The 22,737-nt window shown below is 47.8% G+C and overlaps 1 protein-coding gene across 1 annotated transcript in view; it reads left to right on the forward strand.

Moving 5' to 3' along the window:
- Positions 1 to 22,737, forward strand: part of MAU2 (MAU2 sister chromatid cohesion factor) — a 136,322-nt gene that overhangs the window by 93,626 nt on the left and 19,959 nt on the right. The window contains exons 12-14 of the mRNA XM_075315403.1: positions 11,248 to 11,313; positions 11,638 to 11,721; positions 16,141 to 16,190. Coding sequence (XP_075171518.1) covers positions 11,248 to 11,313; positions 11,638 to 11,721; positions 16,141 to 16,190 — 200 coding nt within the window. The remainder of the gene's footprint in view (positions 1 to 11,247; positions 11,314 to 11,637; positions 11,722 to 16,140; positions 16,191 to 22,737) is intronic.

A 22,737-nucleotide genomic window follows, 5' to 3' on the forward strand; every position in this document is an offset into this window, starting at 1 on the left:
CTCGGTGGTGCTGTACCCAGCACTGTCCCCGCTTCCAGCTCCTCAATGCGGTGACTAATCAATGAATATGAGCGGTGGTCAGCAGCAGCAGAGCTGAAGAAAACAGCGCTGGATACAGGTAATTATAGAAAATCTTTTTATGTAAAAGACCAGTGTTTTCTTCGGGACATGTGACACGTATGCAAACAAGAATGTCACATGTGTGACTTGTACCTTATTAAAAATGGACGTCTGAAATTGGCCTTAGTGTGTATATGTATACATTACTCACAAAAAGTTATGGATATTTGGCTTTTGGGTGAAATGTCCGAATGATCCTAAAATGCCCTCTAACCTTTTCAGCTGACCTTAATGTGACCTCTAACCTCTTGAATGCTCATGTCCAACTGTTCAATGTTTTACTACTTTTTACACAACTTGCTGTTCTCCAACAAGAAGCTTAATGGCAAAATTCACAACAGCTGTTTGATCCATGAATCACTCAATAGGTTTTGGGGTTCAAATATAATTGGTAATTAACCCCTTAACGACCGCGGGCAGTAATTACGTCATAGCTGTCATAATGTTATTGCCCGTGGTCTGCCACCGGCAGCATGCCGCAATCGGCGCACATCTCAGCTAATTTCTTCAGCGCTCTATTGGGAGACCCAGACGATTGGGGTATAGCTACTGCCCTCCGGAGGCCACACAAAGCACTACACTAAAAAGTGCAAGGCCCCTCCCCTTCTGGCTATACCCCCCCGTGGTATCACGGGTTCTCCAGTTTTCAAGCTTTGTGCGAAGGAGGTCAGACATCCACGCATGGCTCCACAGATTTTAGTCAGCAGTAGCTGCTGACTATTTCGGATGGAAGAAAAGAGGGCCCATATAGGGCCCCCAGCATGCTCCCTTCTCACCCGTGGATGGTGTTGTAAGGTTGAGGTACCTATTGCTGGTACAGGGGCTGGAGCCCCACATGCTGTTTTCCTTCCACATCCCCTTGTAGGGCTCTGTGGAAGTGGGATCCTGCCGGCCTCTAAGCTCTGACGCCGGGCTCCATCCACAGACCCATAGCACCTGATGGATACGGAGCAGGAGTACAATCAGGGACAAGGCCCTGCATCATACAGGTACTCTGTGTCCCCGGCAGGCACAGACACACTCCGGGCTGGCTGGGTGTTGTAGTGCGCCGGGGACCGTAACGATTGAGTTGGTGTTCCTGCAGTTTACTGGGGGACTTTTGTGTTGTGGGAACGCAGCGCCGACCCCCACTGGACCGGCGGCGCTGCTGTGACTTGTAGTGCGCCGGGGACACGCCGACCGCGCTTTTACGGCGGCGGCGTTTATAAATCCAGTCCCCGGTTTTTGCGGCCTAGCTCCGCTTCGTTCCCGCCCCCACCCTGTCAATCAGGGTAGGGGAGAGACGCTGTTTCGCAGCAGCGACGAGGGCTGTAGCCTGATTTACATGCTCCAGCCCTCTCACTAGGCACAGAGGGAAGCAGGCTTCCCGCTCTTAGTCAGGAACGCCCAGGGCCCGCCCCCCCTCCTCTCCCAGGACGCCGGCAGCCATTACATGCAGTCTGGCTAGAGGAAGGACGCAAGGCTCTGGGAGACCTGGACTAGGGGGCTTTTGGAGACCACACACCCGCTCTTAAGCGGGCGGTAAGCGGCATTTCAGCTGGCCCCTCTAGTGCCTCAGTGTGCATTGGTGTACTGTGTCACCAGATATATATATTTATTTATTTCTTGCACTGTGAGGTCGCTTCCTGGCTGGATACCCCAGATCTCTCTGAGGAGGCAGCAACATGTCATCCACAAAACGCAAGGCTGCCAAGGCTAGGGCTGTGTACACTGCGTGTGCTGCATGTGGGGCTGCTCTACCAGCAGGTTCCAAAGACCCCCATTGTGTGCAATGCTCAGATCCGGTGCTGCTTCGCCAGCCGGAGTCCGGAGGGGTAGTGACCCAGGCTGAGACGCTTGTAAGTCCTGCCCCGGTGTCAGGGACAGACTTTGCAGTTTTTGCTGATGGAATGTCTGTGACTATGGCAAACATCCTTGAAACTTTGCAATCCATGACTGGGGCTCAGTCTATGGACACGGCGAGGTCTCTGTCCTCTAATCCCCCTCAGTTGGAATTAATCCAGACTGCAAGGGGGTCCCCGGCTTCCCAGGCTGAGTATTATGACTCAGATGATAGCCCTAGCCACCCTAAGCGAGCTCGCTGGGAAAGACCCTCAACGTCATCACACTGCTCAGGGTCTCAGCGCAATCAGTCTCCCTGTGATGCGTCTGAAGAGAGTGATCAGGAGTCTTATCCTGGAACCCCTCTCAATCTGGATACCCCGGATGGGGACGCCATGGTAAACGAGCTTATCTCAGCCATCAATAGCCTGTTGGATATTTCTCCCCCAGCTCCTTCTGCAGAGGAGGCAGCTGCAGAGCAGGAGAAGTTTCGTTTCCTCTATCCCAAGCGTAAATTGAGTGCTTTCTTGGATCACTCTGACTTCAGAGAGTCAATCCAGAAACACGACGCTCATCCAGAAAGGCGTTTCTCTAAACGTTCTAAGGATACACGTTTTCCTTTCCCCCCTGATGTGGTCAAGCGCTGGACCCAGTGTCCAAAAGTAGACCCCCCGATTTCCAAACTTGCAGCTAGATCCATAGTTGCAGTGGAGGATGGCGCTTCACTTAAGGATGCCAATGACAGACAGATGGACCTTTGGTTAAAATCTGTCTATGAAGCTATCGGCGCGTCGTTTGCTCCAGCATTCGCAGCCGTATGGGCACTCCAAGCTATTTCAGCTGGTTTAGCAAAAGTGGATGCTATCATACATCCAGCGGTGCCGCAAGTGGCGTCCCTTACCTCGCAGATGTCTGCGTTTGCGTCTTACGCTATCAATGCGGTCCTAGAATCTACCAGCCGCACCTCAATGGCGTCCGCCAATTCGGTAGTTTTGCGCAGAGCCTTGTGGTTAAAGGACTGGAAAGCAGATGCTGGTTCCAAAAAATGTTTAACCAGCTTGCCTTTATCTAGAGATAGACTGTTTGGCGAGCCATTGGCTGACATCATTAAACAGTCCAAGGGTAAAGACTCTTCCTTACACCAGCCCAGATCAAGCAAACCTCAGCAGAAAAAATGGCAGCAGAGGTTTCAGTCCTTTCGAGGTTCGGGCAAGACACAATTCTCCTCGTCCAAAGGGACTCAGAGGACGCAAAGAGTCTCAGATTCCTGGCGGGCTCACGCACGCCCCAAGAAAGCAAATGGAGGAACCGCTTCCAAAGCGGCTACCTCATGACTTCCAGCCCCCCTCCTCCGCATCTCCGGTCGGGGGCAGGCTCTCCCGCTTTTCCGACATTTGGATGTCACAGGTCAAAGACCGGTGGGTGACAAACATTTTGTCTCGCGGGTACAGAATCGAGTTCAGTTCTCGTCCTCCAGCTCGGTTCTTCAGAACCTCCCCACATCCAGACCGAGCAGATGCCCTGCTGCAGGCGGTGGACTCCCTAAGAGCGGAAGGAGTAGTGGTTCCTGTACCGCCTCAGGAACAAGGGCGAGGGTTTTACTCCAATCTCTTTGTGGTTCCAAAAAAGGACGGCTCGTTCCGTCCTGTTCTGGATCTAAAGCTGCTCAACAAACATGTGCACGCCAGACGGTTCCGGATGGAAACCCTCCGCTCTGTCGTTGCCTCAATGTCTCAAGGAGACTTCCTTGCCTCAATAGACATCAAAGATGCTTATCTCCACGTGCCAATTGCTACAGAACATCAACGTTTTCTACGTTTTGTGATAGGAAACGACCATCTTCAGTTCGTAGCTCTGCCATTCGGTCTGGCGACAGCCCCCCGGGTCTTCACCAAGGTCATGGCGGCGGTGGTAGCAGTCTTGCACTCTCAGGGACACTCGGTGATCCCTTACCTAGACGATCTACTTGTCAAGGCACCCTCTCAAGAGGCATGCCAACTCAGTCTACATGCTACGCTGGAGACTCTACAGACGTTCGGATGGATCATCAACTTTCCAAAGTCGAATCTGTCACCGTCACAGTCGCTAACGTATCTTGGCATGGAGTTTCATACTCGAGCAGCGAGAGTGAAGCTTCCGCTGAACAAGCAGCGGTCCCTACAGACAGGGGTGCAATCCCTCCTTCAAGGCCAGTCGCACCCCTTACGGCGCCTCATGCACTTCCTCGGGAAGATGGTGGCAGCCATGGAAGCAGTTCCCTTTGCGCAGTTTCATCTGCTCCCACTTCAATGGGACATTCTCCGCCAATGGGACGGGAAGTCAACATCCCTGGACAGGAAAGTCTCTCTTTCCCAGACGGCCAAGGACTCTCTACAATGGTGGCTCCTTCCCACCTCATTGTCTCAGGGAAGATCCTTCCTGCCCCCATCCTGGGCAGTGGTCACGACAGATGCGAGTCTGTCAGGGTGGGGAGCAGTGTTTCTCCACCACAGGGCCCAGGGGACGTGGACTCCGCAGGAGTCCACCCTTCAGATCAATGTTCTGGAAATCAGGGCAGTGTATCTTGCCCTACTGGCCTTCCAACAGTGGCTGGAAGGAAAGCAGATCCGAATCCAGTCGGACAACTCCACAGCGGTGGCATACATCAACCACCAAGGAGGGACGCGCAGTCGGCAAGCATTCCAAGAAGTCCGGCGCATTCTAATGTGGGTGGAGGACACAGCATCCACCATATCCGCGGTTCACATCCCAGGCGTAGAAAATTGGGAAGCAGACTTCCTCAGTCGCCAGGGCATGGACGCAGGGGAGTGGTCCCTTCACCCGGACGTGTTTCAGGAAATCTGTCGCCGATGGGGAGTGCCGGACGTCGACCTAATGGCGTCCCGGCACAACAACAAGGTCCCGGCATTCATGGCGAGGTCGCGCGATCAAAGAGCTCTGGCGGCAGACGCATTAGTTCAAGATTGGTCGCAGTTCCGGCTCCCATACGTCTTCCCACCTCTGGCACTCTTGCCCAGAGTGTTACGCAAGATCAGATCCGATTGCAGCCGCGTCATACTCGTCGCCCCAGACTGGCCGAGGAGATCGTGGTATCCGGATCTGTGGCATCTCACGGTCGGTCGACCGTGGTCACTGCCAGACCGACCAGACTTACTGTCCCAAGGGCCGTTTTTCCATCAGAATTCTGCGGCCCTGAACCTGACTGTGTGGCCATTGAGTCCTGGATCCTAGCGTCCGCAGGATTATCTCAAGGAGTCGTAGCCACAATGAGACAAGCTAGGAAGTCAACGTCTGCTAAGATCTACCACAGAACGTGGAAGATTTTCTTATCCTGGTGCTCTGCACAGAGAGTATCCCCCTGGCCATTTGCATTGCCCACCTTTCTTTCCTTCCTGCAATCGGGGTTGGAAAAGGGCTTGTCGCTCAGCTCCCTTAAAGGGCAAGTCTCGGCACTATCTGTGTTTTTTCAGAAGCGTCTAGCACGTCTTCCTAAGGTGCGCACGTTCCTACAGGGGGTCTGTCATATTGTGCCCCCGTACAAGCGGCCGTTAGATCCATGGGATCTGAACAGAGTACTAGTTGCTCTGCAAAAGCCGCCCTTCGAGCCTCTAAAGGACGTTTCCTTTTCTCGCCTGTCACAGAAAGTGGCGTTTCTTGTTGCGATCACATCGCTTCGGCGAGTGTCTGAGCTGGCAGCTCTGTCATCCAAGGCTCCCTTCCTGGTGTTCCACCAGGACAAGGTAGTGCTGCGCCCCATTCCGGAGTTTCTCCCTAAGGTCGTATCCTCGTTTCATCTTAATCAGGATATATCCTTGCCTTCCTTTTGTCCTCAGCCGGTTCACCGGTATGAGAAAGACTTACGTTTGCTAGATCTGGTGAGAGCACTCAGAATCTATATTTCTCGCACGGCGCCTATCCGCCGTTCAGATGCACTTTTTGTCCTTGTCGCTGGCCAGCGCAAGGGGTCGCAGGCTTCTAAAGCCACCCTGGCTCGATGGATCAAAGAACCAATTCTGGAAGCCTACCGTTCTGCTGGGCTTCCGGTTCCTTCAGGGCTGAAAGCCCACTCAACCAGAGCTGTGGGTGCGTCCTGGGCTTTGCGACACCAGGCTTCGGCTCAACAGGTGTGCCAGGCAGCTACCTGGTCGAGTCTGCACACTTTCACCAAACATTATCAGGTGCATACCTATGCTTCGGCGGATGCCAGCTTAGGTAGAAGAGTCCTGCAGGCGGCGGTGACATCCCCGTAGGGGAGGGCTGTTTTGCAGCTCTAACATGAGGTATCTCTTTACCCACCCAGGGACAGCTTTTGGACGTCCCAATCGTCTGGGTCTCCCAATAGAGCGCTGAAGAAGAAGGGAATTTTGTTACTTACCGTAAATTCCTTTTCTTCTAGCTCTTATTGGGAGACCCAGCACCCGCCCTGTTGTCCTTCGGGATTTTTTTTTTTGTTGTTTGCGGGTACACATGTTGTTCATGTTGAACGGTTTTTCAGTTCTCCGACGTTATTCGGAGTTAATTTGTTTAAACCAGTTATTGGCTTCCTCCTTCTTGCTTTGGCACTAAAACTGGAGAACCCGTGATACCACGGGGGGGTATAGCCAGAAGGGGAGGGGCCTTGCACTTTTTAGTGTAGTGCTTTGTGTGGCCTCCGGAGGGCAGTAGCTATACCCCAATCGTCTGGGTCTCCCAATAAGAGCTAGAAGAAAAGGAATTTACGGTAAGTAACAAAATTCCCTTCTTTCACAGCTGAGATGTGTGCCTGCTAGGCACGAGCAGAATTGTTATCGGCTCGTGCCGTTTTTAACCCCTGAAATGGCGCTGTCAATATCTGACAGCGCCATTATAATTGCGATCGCGTTAAACTTACCGCCCGATACCGGAAGTCACGGGACGTGACCACGTGACTTTCGGTAGTTGTCATGGTAGCACAGGGTCATGTGATGACTCCTGTACCTGCCATGAATTACTTTCAGTTTCACTCGGCCTGGAGCTGAGTGAAGCAGAAAGTGAGCGTATCTGCTGTTTACAGCTGTTCAGCTGTGATCAGCAGATAAGGCAGAGCGATCGGATTGTTGATCACTATAGCCCCCTAGGGGGACTAGTAAAATTAAAAAAAGTAAAAAAAAAAAAAATGTTAAAGCTAACAAACAAAAAACCCCCTAAGTTCAAATCACCCCCCCTTTTGCCCCATTGAAAATTAAAGGGTTACAAAAAATTAATATACACATTTGGTATCTATCAAAATATAAAATCAATTAATCTGATTGGTATATGGTGTAACCATAAAGCCAAAATGTTTTTTTTGTCGCCACAACTTTTGCGCAAAATGCAATAAAAGGCGATCAAAACATAGCATCTGCGAAAAAAAAATGGTACAGTTAAAAACGTCAGCTCGAGATGCAAAAAATAAGCAGTCAAATGAGAACGCTATGGGTCACGGAATATGGCGTAAAACGTGCGCCCCTTTTTTCAGACAAACTTCCGATTTTTTTAACCCCTTATATAAAAGTAAACCTATACATGTTTGGTGTCTACGATTTCGCACTGACCTGAGGCATCACACCCACACATCAGATTTACCATATAGTGAACACAGTGAATAAAATATCTCAAAAACGATAGTGGTATTGCACTTTTTTTTGCAATTATTCTGCATTTGGAATTTTTTTGCCGTTTTCCGGTACACTATATGGTGAAACTTATGGTTTCATATAAAAGTACAGCTCGTTCCGCTAAAAATGAGCCCTCACATGACCATATTGACTGAAAAATAAAAAGTTACGTCTTTCAGAAGAAGAATGGCGAAAAAAACGGAAAGCGAAAAATCGTCCGGTCGTGAAGGGGTTAAACAGTCCTCCTCCTCATGCTGTTCACATTTTGACGACATGAGACCAAGACGACACCTAACAATAAATTAACAGTACCTCGCCATTGTGAGGCTCCAAGTACGAAGTTCTCAGACATACGTGACCACTGAACTTAGTGTCACAGAGTGTCATAAGCAGGTTTCAACAGAGATACAGAGACTGAGTCAGAGAATGGATGTCCTATGGCCACATCCCACATTGATGACCTTTTTTGTGAACAATGCCCTTCAGATTTGGATGATGAATGCCACACAACTTCAGGCACATTTAAGGAAGGCTAGAGGCAACCCAAGTGTCACGTCAGACCAATCGAAACCATTTACATCAGCATGGTCTGTGTGCTTGACTTACCTGCAAGGGTCCCTTATCACACCACCAGCCACACTCGACGTGGGACCAGTGGGCTTCAATGCAGTTCAGTGATGAAAGTCAATTCACGCTGAGCACAAATGATGGCAGCCAACTGTTTGGAGATGTCAAGGAGAGCGCTTTGCATCAGCCACTGTTGTCACCAGACGAGCCTTTGGTGGCGGGGTTATTGTGGGCGGGTGTCTAGTCAATACAGAATTGGCCTCCACTTTGTGAATGGTATTGTGACAAGTCCATACTACTTGAATAATATCATTAACCCAGTCATTGTGCCTCTCCATGAACAACACATGCCTAATTTTATCTTCATGGACAACAGTGCTCTAGATCATCGAGGTTGCATCATTTGAGAACGAGAAGCAAGGAGAACAAAAACAGAGTATGGTGGAAGATAATATTTATTGTACAAAAGGACTGGCACAAAAGGGAGTCAGCGGCACAATTCAGAGGCATGTGTATAACAAATTGTGTATAAAAGAACATGTAGTATACACGTGCAGTGTCAAATAGCAACTGCAAAATAAATTGCAATCAAGGCATAAGGTGCTATAGGAAGAATCACAGTGGAACAGATAAAAAACTTATCATCACAAATACAAAGAGGTGGGCAATAGTCATAGTATTTATACAAAGTAAAGCGCCCCACACTGAGTATGTGTTGAAAAACACCCTACATTGCACATAGCACAGATGGCAAGATTAAGATTGTATGCATATCATATAAAAAGCATACCCATAGTCCGGACACAGCCTGTGAACCGCAGTAGAGAGGTCCCCCTGGAGAAAACCCCGACATATACGTTTCACGATCTTATGAAGGTATGATCATTTCATCAGGGGGAAGTGTGCTGTTCACAGGCTGTGTCCGGACTATGGGTATGCTTTTTCTGCACCTGGTTTACGCTGCCCATTGTCTTTTACCTTCTCTTTTCCTGACCTGTTGGTCAGCGTGTCTGCAATCTGTCATTTTTGCATGATGCATATTATATGCATACAATCTTAATCTTGCCATCTGTGCTATGTGCAATCTAGGGTGTTTTTCAACACATACTCAGTGTGGGGCGCTTTACTTTGTATAAATACTATGACTATTGCCCACCTTTTTGTATTTGTGATGATAACAGTTTTTTATCTGTTCCACTATGATTCTTCCTATAGCACCTTATGCCCGGAGAACTCAGAAAAAGCGGAGTCATAATCCAAAGTTTATATTAAAAGGTATAAGTTTATTCAATACAAAATTCATACAAATAACACACAGTAAAAACTGGGGGAATGAGGTGCAAGGAACAGCTATACTACCACAGTAAAAGTAATTGGTGAGTATAAGAAGATTCAAATAGCATGTAGTGCAACCCACATCCGGTGCGGTTAATAACAGTACAATAGTGCCGCAATCTGGGTTAGCCAAATCTTTCAACATACTGTAGTAACATCAGTAACCCTAGGGATCCTCCTCCCACCATATACTATAGGCCTGTAACATTATAGTGAGTATTTGTAATATGGTTGTAGAGGCAGAGATCCCAGTGGCCACATAGAATTATATCGCAGGTGTATAGTGAAAGACAAGCATCCAGAGCTCAGCACATACAATAAGACTGATTATATCGGATGTATAGCAGAGCCGCACAACAGCCAAAGTAGGATGTAAAGTTTACATGAAGTTATAAATGCTCACCCATAGTATGAAAAGAGGTAGGACTGTCCAGGGGGCCCCGACGCTGCGTTTCGCGTAGGGCTTCCTTATGCCCTGATTGCAATTTATTTTGCAGTTGCTAATTGACACTGTACGTGTATACTACATGTTCTTTTATACACAATTTGTTATACACATGCCTCTGAATTGTGCCGCTGACTCCCTTTTGTGCCAGTCCTTTTGTACAATAAATATTGTTATCTTGCACCATACTGTTTTTGTTCTCCTTGCTTCTCATATGTTTAGAGTGTGCCATATAGGAGGGGTTATAATGCCATCTTTTCCCTACCTTCATATTTTAGTTTTTTGTTTTGTAATAATCATTTGAGAACGGTTGCTGGAGACTAAGGCTGCTTTCACACATTCGGTAGGTGCAGAGCCGGGCAGTCCGGCTCTAAAACCTATGCAACAGATGCGGCGAAAAAGCCGCATCCTTTGCATAAGTTATTTAAATGCGGCCCGTCCGGTTTTTGCCGCTTGCGGCATGCTACTGAGCATGCGCAGTGGCAAAAACCGCATGCGGCGGCCGGATGCGTTTTTTGACGTATCGCGCCGTATTCTGGGTCCATAGGCATGCATTGAAAAATGCGCTGCATCGGCAGGATGCGGCGCGATGCGTTTTTTTTGCCGCACAAAAAAAAGTGCCAGGCAACGTTCTATCCGGCCGTCGCATCGGCAAAATCTGCCGCATGCAGCAAAAAACGGACGGAACGCAAGCCCATGCGGCACAATGCGGCACTAATTAAAGTCTATGCAAGAAAAACGCAACTGGCAGCAAAAAAAAAATGGTTGCGTTTTTCCTGCAAAGTGCCGGATTGTGCCACACAGGAAAAACCGGCGTTGTGAAAGCAGCCTAATGCACTTCACATAAGTGGCCTGCACTTTCTCCTGACCTGAGTCGCATAGAAAACCTACGAGATCAGGCTCGTAACTCTAAATGTCAGAACCTCAATGACCTGAGGGCTGCCCTTCAAGAAGAGTGGGATCGCATACCTTCGCACACAATGACTCGGATAGTCAACAGCATGAGACATCATTGTGAAGCTGTAATTGATGCTCAAGGCCACATGACAAGTTATTGAGATGGTGACATTATTTGGGTTATACCCACCACTGTTGGCTTTTCTTTCAATACATTGTTTGAGATGAGGAAATCACCATTGCACGCTTTTCCATAAATGCCCTACTTTCATGATAAAATATCAGTGTAGTGTGAACTCTTTACATTTTACATAACTTTCACCTCAACACCAAATATCCCTAACTTTTGAGTAGTGTATATATGTGAACATTTTTTTATAGTTTCTTTACTCTGTAGAACTACATTGTTTTCTGTTGACTTCAACCACATTTTTTTTTTTTTAACAGGGTTTATATTGCATCTCTGTGAACTGTATGGATAATGCAGAGGCACAGTTCACGACGGCACTGAGGGTGAGTATAGCTGTACATCATGAAAATGTTCACTATTCTGTCCAGATTCCAAGATTTCTGTGAACTTGCATTGTATCTTTGATTTTGACACAGGCACACACTTGTTTTTTTCTCACTGATTACTTTGGGAGTTAAGTAAAAAGGAAAAAAATGTCCTGCGATATCACAGAACATGAAATGCCTATGCCTTTAATAATTGCCATGTGTACGAGCATGCTCTGTATGGGCACATGGGCTTCTTTTTGCTTTTGGAACGTATGCATTCTAATGGTTTATAATTCCATGTAAAAACTGCTTTTATTATAATTATTTATTTCTTTACAGCTAACCACACACCAAGAGTTATGGACGTTTATAGTGACAAACCTGGCAAGTGTTTATATTCGGGAAGGAAATAGACATCAAGAGGTGAGAATTCTGAGGCGCAATAATGCCCTTACATTGCAGCTTTTTACCTTTCATGGACTATGTATTACTTGGTGTAGCCTTTCACAGCTTATATCACTATAGGAGGCAATTCCCCATTTATGGTGACAAGACAAAAGAACTTCTATAGACTGCTGTGGAACCAAGTCTTGCCTATATGTGATTATAAATGTTATAGATAGAAATGAAAAATCAATAGTAGTTTTTACATGCCCTCTCTAGCTGTCCATAACCTTTGGAATTGCACACAAATGTAAGTACTGTGTTGGCTACCTGGTCTATTATAAGCATACAGTATACAGTGGAACCTCTGTTTACGAGTAACTTGGTGTGAGAGTATTTCGCTATACGAGCAAAGCTTGCTGTAAAATTTGTAACACAGTTTACGAGCAATCTTTGCTGTACGAGCAAATACTCACCGCACATACTTCCGGTTCCGTACTTTCACCGCGCTCTGACCCGCTCTTGCAGTTCGCACAAACACGTAAACGTATACACACACATATTATGCTCACCTTACCGTCTGTTCCATCGGCGGCCTCCTGATTCTTGTAGTCTGCAGGTACAGTATGTGTATCAGGTAACCATCGCGATGATGGAGGAACTTCCACTGTCAGCGCTTCTCAAAGGTAGCGCACTGACCAATCAGAGGCAAGAGGCTCCTGCGTATGACGTTGTCGCAGACAGCAGAAGCTCCGGCATCTTCGCAATGGTTACCGGATACACATACCTGTGGACTACAAAAACCAGGAGGCCGCCGAGGGAACAGAAGGTAAGGTGAGCATAATGTGTGCGTGTGTGGAATGGCATAACGGAACAGGATGGGACATTACACAAGTTGTGGAACGAATTGTCTGAGCTTCCATTATTTCCTATGGTAAATTTTGCTTTGCTAGGCGAGTAACTTGGATTACAAGCACACTCCCAGAACGGATTGTTCTCATAAACCAAGGTTCCACTGTACTTTATAAAAGAAATTGTTACAAGTGCTGTCACTCTGAAGCAGTCTGTTCATTTAGCTTCTATTTCGTCATGTTTCTGTTGATTGGTCAGAATAAGGGCACTTTCACACTACGTTTTTTTTAACATGCTTTCGACGGACGTCAAAAAAACGCAAACCGCATATGACTGGATCCTGTTGACCGCATGCAAACGCAAGTGTTATTTTACAGGATCCTTTCACTTGCAGTTTATGGGCCGGAATTGGAGTCATGTGATCCGGAGTCAGTGGAACTCGACCTGACAGCCTGCAAAGGAGAAGAGACACTCTGTGATCATGCAAGGCTGGTTTCTGGGCATGCTCAGTAGAGCAAACCGGATCCTGGTTATCAGCATGCCAGCGTTCACATGCTGTTGCGTGCCGTACAGTCAGGATCCAGTGAGTTGAAGTATTTAGATGCAGGTCAAAAACGCTACAAGTAGCGTTTTTGAAAAAAAGTTAAGATACTGCAAGTCACTAAATCCTCACTGTACCGCACGCAAACGCAGGTGAGCGCATGTTGGTGCGAGTCCATTGCAAATGCATTGAAATGAAAGCGCGTTTGTACTGGATCCGTTTTTGCGTTAAAACGTTCAGGACGCATGTTAAAAAAACCTAGTGTGAAAGCAGACTAACAGTTATTTGACTCAGGATGTATGATATTTTATCAGTCATATCCACTGAGATGAGGGGAAAAAAAGCAATAATACCCTTGTGGACAGTACCAAACAACATATTACAACTCTGTGATAGCACTTTAAAGCGGAGCAGTCAACACATTTCCCAATACATACTGCATAATTAATTAAAATGTTTCTTTTAGACCTGGTGAGACTGGTGACATTACTTTGATAATCCATCTGAAATGAACTGTATAATCCTTTTTGATGGTCACTTAAAGGGAATGTATCGCGTTTTTTTATTTTTGTATTAAAAATAGTGATTCTGAAATCAAGTATTTCTAATACAAAATGAAAATCGTAGCTTATTTACTTTTTCTGTTATTCTAATTTTACTGTATGCACTGGGGGCCATGTTGGATTTGCTGTGTGTGTAACGACAGTTACACACTCCTTTATGGCAGCCCCTGTGCATAGAGAATAGTGGTCGCTATCCGACCCTATGTTTAACGTTACAGTGGGTGTATGCTGTAACCTGGACGCGCCCCCTGGGCTGTCCAGATCACAGCAGAGGGAGGAGTTCAGCGCCATCATCGTGGAGCTCACAGCGTATGCTGTTTGCTCCACTTCACCCCTGTCAACCGCCGGGATGTGTGAGTACAGGCCGCCTCCCCTGCCCCCGTTACCGATGACACCGCCTCCCTCCGCTCTCCCCAGCCCCCGCTACTGCTACCGCTAGTGCCGCCCCTCGCCATTCCAGTCTCCGCTGACACCCCATCCCTTCGCTCTCCTCAGCCCCCGCTAGTGCCGCCCCTCCCCCTCGCCGTTCCCGTCTCCGCTGACACCCCATCCCTTCGCTCTCCTCAGCCCCCGCTAGTGCCGCCCCTCCCCCTCGCTGTTACCGTCTCCGCTGACACCCCATCCCTCCACTCTCCCCAGCCCCCGTTACTGCTACCGCCGCTCCTCCCCCTGCCGTTACAGTCTCCGATGACACTTCCTCCCTCCGCTCTCCCCAGCCACCGCTCTGCTCGCCGCTGCTGTGTATGTGTGTGCCCGTGCCCCACTGCATGCGAGTACCGCCGCTGATGCTGTCTGCACAGCTGTGTATTATCCTCTCCTGTTTGATACTACCTGCTGAGCCGTGTATCTAATCCTATCTTGGGTGATACACAGCTCAGCAGACAGCATCAGCCAGGACAGGATTAGATACACAGCTCATCAGACAGTATCTAATCCTGTCCTGGGTGATGCTGTCTGCACGGCCATGTATCTAATCCTGTCCTGGGTAATACTGTCTGCTGAGCTGTGTATCTAATCCTGTCCTGGGTGATGCTGTGTGCACGGCCGTGTATCTAATCCTGTCCTGGGTGATGCTGTGTGCACGGCCGTGTATCTAATCCTGTCCTGGGTGATGCGGTCTGCACGGCCGTGTATCTAATCCTGTCCTGGGTGATGCGGTCTGCACGGCCGTGTATCTAATCCTGTCCTGGGTGATGCTGTGTGCACGGCAGTGTATCTAATCCTGTCCTGGGTGATGCTGTGTGCACGGCCGTGTATCTAATCCTGTCCTGGGTGATGCGGTCTGCACGGCCGTGTATCTAATCCTAGCCTGTGTGATGCTGTCTGCAGAGCCGTGTATCTAATCCTGTCCTGGGTGATGCTGTGTGCACGGCCGTGTATCTAATCCTGTCCTGGGTGATGCGGTCTGCACGGCCGTGTATCTAATCCTAGCCTGTGTGATGCTGTCTGCAGAGCCATGTATCTAATCCTGTCCTGGGTGATGCTGTGTGCACAGCCATGTATCTAATCCTGTCCTGGTTGCGGTCTGCACGGCCGTGTATCTAATCCTGTCCTGGGTGATGCGGTCTGCATGGCCGTGTATCTATTCCTGTCCTGGGTGATGCGGTCTGCGCGGCCGTGTATCTAATCCTGTCCTGGGTGATGCGGTCTGCACGGCCGTGTATCTAATCCTAGGCTGTGTGATGCTTTCTGCAGAGCCGTGTATCTAATCCTGTCCTGTGTGATACTGTCTGCTGAGCCGTGTATCTAATCCTAGCCTGTGTGAAACTGTCTGCTGAGTTGTGTGTCTAATCCTCTCCTGTGTGATACTGTCTGCAGAGCCGTGTATCTAATCCTGCCCTGTGTGATACTCCTGCTTTCCTTGGTGACACTTTAGACATTTCTGGTCACCAACAAAATGGCTGTGCATTGTGTCCCTACATGTCATTCTCTGTTATCCTTTGTAAACCCTCAGATTGGGAGGTGGAGGCGCCACCACACACAGGAGAGCAGACTCCGCCCACTTTACTGCAAGCTGTAACGTGAGCTTTTTCCTACAGTGGGATTTCTGTAGGATTTCAGAAGCTGCTCCCCCTAGTGTTTAACAGTGGAAACAGTGGAAAATATTAAACTTTTTAATTTTTTTTTTTTTACATTTTGTTCAATTAAAAAAAGAAAATATTTAAACAAAACATTAAAATAATATTACTTTACATTTTTTCAGGTATTTCATTTTTTTTTTTCTGATGATACATTCCCTTTAAGCAGGTGCTCTGTATTGAGCTCCTTGGTGAATTGAGGACTTATACTGAACATTTAGAGGGGCCGTCTGCTTTTATTTCTGCCCTTAACCATAACTGAAGTCTTATGCATGTAGGGTATAATAGTCTGGGGTCTGGCTCCTATCTCTCCTACGTTTGTAAAATTACAACATTTTTATTCCATATTCACACATTTCAGAATCTCATGTACAGGTAATGCAGATAATTTTCTTACATTTAAATTTGTTTTTTTTTTATGCAGCTTTATAGTTTACTGGAAAGAATTAACCCAGATCATAATTTCCCCGTGAGGTAAGGCATTTTTTATACTGTATCAAATGTATGCGTTCATATCCAAATGACATGTGCTTAGGCTTAAAGGGATAGTCCACTTTCAAAATACTTAACACTCAGTAGGCACTTTATGCTCTGGCTCCAGTGTTTTAACTACAGCAGAGACTTCTCATTAACCGCACATCACCGTTCTAGGCAGTTGCTGAGCTCAACAGCTCCTGCTGTCAACCTGGATGTACAAACACCAACCATGTGGCAAGATGACTTTAGCTCACTTTTTTTTTTCTTTTAAGTATTGGCATCTGAACATATATATTATTTTATATAGATAGAGAAATTAAACAATTTACATATGGTGTGTATGTATATGCTGTTGAACCATACTATAAAGGGCTTGTATTCTCAGATAAATTACCAATGCCTTTTATAAGTTAGATTAATGTTTTATCATTACCAAGTATCAATAATAAAACCTAAGTAGAAATATCCAAGAAGTGTCAAGAGGCGATTCATAATTAAAGTTCAAGGGATATTTCCAATGAATGGGGAGTAAGAACTAGTTCATTACACAATCTTGAATTGAAGCAGGCGAAGGAAGGTTTAGCGTGATCTTTCAACACTTTGCAGATCCTGTAGAACTTCTCTAAAACGTTTCTTTTCAAGTACACCCTCTCGCCAAGCGAATTATACGATTCATTTAGTTTGTAAGCTCTCCAATAGTTGGGGAAGCAGCATCCCACCAGTGATAGGACAGTAGTTTCCTGGCTTGATCCAAATTGGTCCCTTCCTTATGTTCGGGTTCAGCGGGTCCGGCCAGAATTGGACTTGACACATGACGCCGAGCCCCATAAAAGTCTAAGGGACCCAAACTTCAGTTTTATAAAAGTGTTAGTAAGGCCCTTGGGGCTGCAAAAGTAAACAAAATGGGGATTAAAGCAGGAGAATTATACTTACTGATTTTCCACTCTGCTTTCGCACTACTTCTGGGTCCGCTCGTTAAATTTCATGAATATTCACTGCTTCTCCTGCTCACCCTCTGTTTCTGTGATTGGTTGAAGTCAGACTGCTGCCGGCATCTGATTGTTTACTCTTGCACTAGTTGTCTAGCTCCCAAAGTGGAATGTAAACCTAAATAATTGGCAAAAATTGCATAGGGTTCCAAGTATTTTGATACCCAGTGCAAAGTAGACAGCTGGAGGCTATAGCCCCCAGCTGTGTGTGTTATCTTGGCTGTCTGTCAAAATACGAGGGACCCCATGTGGCTTTTTTAAAATTATTTAAATAATTTAAAACCTGGCATGCAGTCCTCCCATTTTTGGTACCCATCCAATATAAAGTAGAAAGCTTGGGCTGGTATCCTCAGGCTGGGGTGGCCCATGGTTATTGGCCCCAGCTATCATCCCGATTTGCCCTGGAGCTGTGGCAATCGGGGTAATATAAGGGGTTAATGATGGCTGTCATGGAGCTACCACAAAGCCCTGGATGGGGAGGGGCCTCAAGCCTCCCCAGCCTGAGAATACTAGCCCCTAGCTGTCTTATTTATCTTGGCTGGGTATCAAAAATGGGAGGACTCCTCACTGTTTTGTTTTTTTTTTTTTTTTGTTTTTTTTTTAAATTAATTTAAATAATTAAAAACCACATGGGGTCCCTCAAATTTTGATACACAGCCAAGATTAACACACACAACTGGAGCCTTCAGCCTATCAAAGTATGGGAGACTCTACTTAATTTTTTCCGTTATTTATTTTTACACTACTCTTCTCTACGTCATTTTTTTTCCATTATTTATTACACTTCTTCGGGGACCCAGACAGCTACCGTGAGGGCAACCAATCGCAGATGCTAGCACGCCAGCAGTCTGACTACAACTGATCACAAACTGTCAGGTAGGGTGGGGGGAAGCAGTGAATATTCATAAGCTTAAACAGCTGCTGGAGACTGGGGTACCTCAAATGGAGTGGCCTGCACTTTCTCCAGACCTGACACCCATAGAAATCGATGGGATGAGCTGAGTCACTGTATGGAGACTCGTAACTCTGTATCCCAGCACCTCAATGACCTGAAAGCCGCCCTTGACTACTCCAGTTTTGAACATCGTGATACTTAGTTATCAAGGTGTAATTGATGCTCAAGGCCACATGACAAGTGATTGCGGCATTGACATTTTTGGGAGGTATACCCATTTTTGTTGACCTTTTTTTTTTCACCAATTAATTTTGAGATGAGGAAATTTTAAATGCCCTACTTTCATGATAAAATATAACTGTAGAGTGAACTTATTACGTTTTACATAAATTTCACTTGAAAGCCAAATATCGCTAACTTTTTGTGAGTAGTGTTTACAATAGCCCCCTCCCACTCCCCCCCCCCCCATTAAAAATTAAGAAAAAATATACACTTTTGATATTGCTTTATTCGTAACAGTCTGATTTTTGAAAATGTAAATTAATCCCACGCCGACACAGCAAAAGGTAAATGGAGGCAATCAAAGCATTGAATGTTCCCCAAAATGATATCAATAAAAATATCGGCTCAGAGTACAAAAAAACCTTTCACATAGCTCTTGGAAAATGGCGATACAAGCAAATTATTACTTCTCTCTTGCCTCATTGAGGGACACAGGAAGTCCCCCAATGAAGGCTCAGAGAAAAAGATTTTACGGTGAATACACAAAAATCTTTTTTTTTTTTTTTTTTTTTTTTTTTTTTAGCCCCTTAAGGCTGGTTTCACACTACGTCTTTTTAACATCCGTTAAAAACGTTTTTTTAACGGAAGTACGGATCCTGTGCAAATCCGTTTTCACTGCAATGCATTTTCAATGGACTCGCGTCCATCTGCGTTTGCATGCGTTTGCGTCCGTTAGACGCAGGATCCGTCCTTTTGCGTTATTTTGACATGTTTCAAAAACGCAACATGTAGCGTTTTTTTGCTTTGTCAAAATAACGCATCTCACAGGATCCTTCACATTGCGCCGCGAGCTGCAATGCATTTCAATGAGTGCTGGATCCTGCCTAGCAGAATGCGTTCAGTTGCGTTGTAACAGGATCCTGCTTTTGTACTGAGCATGCCCAGAAAGTACTGAGCATGCCCAGAACCAGTCTCCAGTGATCTGTCTATCTCTCTACTCCCTCCCTCACCCCCTCTCTCTCTATCTCTGTCTTTCCCCCTTCCTCTCCTGTCTCTCTCTCCCCTGCCTGAGAGCTGCGGACACTCGTAACCAAGGTAAATATCGCGTAACCACTTCTCTTAGTTACCCGATGTTTACGTTGGTTACGTGTGCAGGCAGCCCTGCTCCTAGCAGCTGCAGACACTCGTAACCAAGATAAATATCGGGTATCCAAGGCCGATGTTTACCTTGGTTACCAGCGTCTGCAGCTGTCAGAAGCCTCCTCCCAGTCTAGCTCCCCTCACTCCCGATCACATGACTCCAATGCCCGCCCCTAAATATCCAGTGCAGGATCCTGCAAAATAACATATGCGTTTGCATACGTTATTTGCTGTAAAAGCAGGATCCGTACTTCCGCTAAAAAAACGTTTTCAGCGGATGTTAAAAAGACGTAGTGTGAAACTAGCCTTAGATAGAAGTAAGCCTATGCATGTTTGGTATCTATGAACTCGTACAGGCCTGAGGCATCACACCAACACATCGTTTTTACCATATAAAGAACACCATGAATAAAATATCTCAAAAACAATCATGCAATCGCACTTTTTTTTTTTCTTTGTCGCTCCATTGGGAGACCCAGACAATTGGGTGTATAGCTTCTGCCTCTGGAGGCCACACAAAGTATTACACTTTAAAAGTGTAACCCCTCCCCTCTGCCTATACACCCTCCCGTGCATCACGGGCTCCTCAGTTTTATGCTTTGTGTGGAAGGAGGCACACATCCACTCATGCATTCTCATATTAGTTATATCGGTTGGAAGAAAAGAGGGCCCCCGGCATGTTCCCTTCTCACCCCACTACGTCGGCGGTGCTGTTAAGGTTGAGGTACCCATTGCGGGTACAAAGGCCGGAGCCTCATGCCGTTTTCCTTCACCATCCCTTAGCAGCTCTGGGAGAAGTGGGATCCTGACCGGTCATCCATTTACTGGGACCGTGCTCCCTCCGCAGCCCCTGTGGGAATCTGCCGGACAGGAGTCTATTCATCCTCAGGGACCGGGCCCTGCATCTCTAAGGTACTCTGTGTCCCCATGGGGACTGTGCATGGAGCGCCTTCTTCCCGGACGCTGCAGCAGCTGCTGATTTGTGAAGACCGGCGGACTTCCGCGCCGACCGCGCCTGCTTGTCGGCCGCGGTCTTAAATTTAGTCCCCGGCTTCATCGCGGCCTAGTAGCAAAACTCCCGCCCCCGGGCCTGCCTGTCAGGGGTAAGGGCGGGACTGCCGACCTGACGTCGGATGTGAGGGCCGGAGCATCCTGTATGTTTCCTCCCCCCTCACTGATCACTGTGGGGGACCCCAGATTCCCGCACTTTCCTAGCGCCGCCCACGGCTCCACTCCTCCCCTGAGAGCTCCGGCAGCCATTTTTTTTTGGCATTCTGCCGGTGGAGGATTATCAGAGAAGAGCTCTGCAGCTCTGGGAGACCTAAGGCAGGGAATCTGGAGGACACACACTCCGCTTTTTAGCGGTCGGTAAGCCACACCGGTCACCCGGTGCTGGTCCCCCCTAGGGTGCCGGAATAGATACGTATTCTATATATATATTTCTGTTCGGTCGGGCTGTATACCCTTTCCCATATACCCTCAGTGATCACTCCTAGGAGACAACAGCATGTCGTCCACAAGGAGCAAGGGTGCTAAGGCACAGGGTTTTTTTGCGACCTGTACCTCTTGTGCGGCTATGTTACCTGCGGGTTCCACCTACCCTCACTGTGAGCAATGCTCGACCCCTGTTTCGCTTGCTCAGCCGGAGCCTCGGTCACTAGTAGGACCCTTGGCTCATGTAGACCCCCCTGCTCCCCCTGTCCAGGCGGCAGGGACAGAGTTTGCCGCTTTTGCTGAGAAACTCTGAGTCACTTTCACAATCCATGGCTCAGTCTATGGACAAATGGTCTGCCAAGCTGCTAGAAGCTTTTCAGTCCAGACCGGTCCTTACACAGGCCCCGGGCCCTGTTGGATCGTCGCCTCCAGGCCCCTCTCGGTCCGCGCCGCAGCGCGCTCCCAGGGTGGGCCCTAGGTCTCACGTGGAGGACTCCTGCCCGGACCACAGTCCCAGACCGGCTAAGCAGGCTCGCTGGGAATCTTCCCCGACTTCTTCACGCTGCTCGGGTTCCCAGCTTGAGGACTCTCTGGAGGACGAGGCGGACGTCGCAGCTCAGGGCTCTGACCCTGACGTTGCTCTCAATCTTGATACACCTGAAGGGGACCCCATAGTAAATGACCCTATCTCGTCCATCAACCAGGTGTTAGATCTATCTCCCCCGCCGCCACCTGTAGAGGAGTCGACTTCTCAGCAGGAGAAACACCAGTTTCGGTTCCCCAAACGTACACTGAGTGCGTTTTTCAATCACTCTAACTTCAGAGATGCTGTCCAGAAGCCCAGAGCGGTTCCGGACAAGCGCTTTACTAAGCGCCTTACTGACACACGTTACCCCTTCCCCTCTGACGTAGTTAAGGGTTGGGCTCAATGTCCCAAGGTGGATCCTCCAGTCTCTAGATTGGCGGCTAGATCTGTGGTATCGGTTGCAGATGGCTCATCGCTAAAAGATGCCACTGACAGGCAGATAGAGCTCCTGGTGAAATCCATCTATGAAGGCTGCTGGGGAACGCCGGACGTCGATCTCATGGCGTCACGGCACAACAACAAAGTCCCGGCATTCATGGCCCGGTCTCAAGATCACAGAGCTCTGGCAGCGGACGCATTAGTTCAGGATTGGTCGCAGTTTCGACTGCCTTATGTATTTCCTCCTCTGGCGATGCTGCCCAGAGTGTTACGCAAGATCAGGTCCGATTGTCGTCGCGCCATTCTCGTCGCTCCAGATTGGCCGAGGCGGTCGTGGTACCCGGATCTGTGGCATCTCACGGTGGGTCAACCGTGGGCACTTCCAGACCGCCCAGACTTGCTGTCACAAGGCCCGTTTTTCCATCTGAATTCTGCGGCCCTCAACCTGACTGTGTGGCCATTGAGTCCTGGCTCCTAGCGTCTTCAGGGTTATCTCAGGATGTCTTTGCGACTATGAGACAGGCCAGGAAACCAACGTCCACCAAGATCTATTACAGGTCTTGGCGGATCTTCTTATCCTGGTGCTCTGATAATGGTTTTACTCCCTGGCCTTTTGCCTTACCCACTTTTCTTTCATTCCTTCAATACGGAATGGACAAGGGTTTGTCACTCGGCTCTCTCAAGGGACAAGTATCGGCGCTCTCCGTATTTTTTCAAAAGCGCCTGGCCAGGCTTCCGCAGGTCCGCACGTTCCTGCAGGGAGTTTGCCACATAGTCCCACCTTACAAGCGTCCGCTGGAACCCTGGGACCTTAACAGGGTGCTAACGGCTCTTCAGAAACCACCTTTCGAGCCGCTGCCGGATGTCTCTTTATCACGTCTTTCGCAGAAGGTGGCATTT

This window comes from Anomaloglossus baeobatrachus, chromosome 1 (genome assembly GCF_048569485.1).
Source record: "Anomaloglossus baeobatrachus isolate aAnoBae1 chromosome 1, aAnoBae1.hap1, whole genome shotgun sequence".
In the NCBI taxonomy this organism is placed as follows: Eukaryota; Metazoa; Chordata; class Amphibia; order Anura; family Aromobatidae; genus Anomaloglossus; species Anomaloglossus baeobatrachus.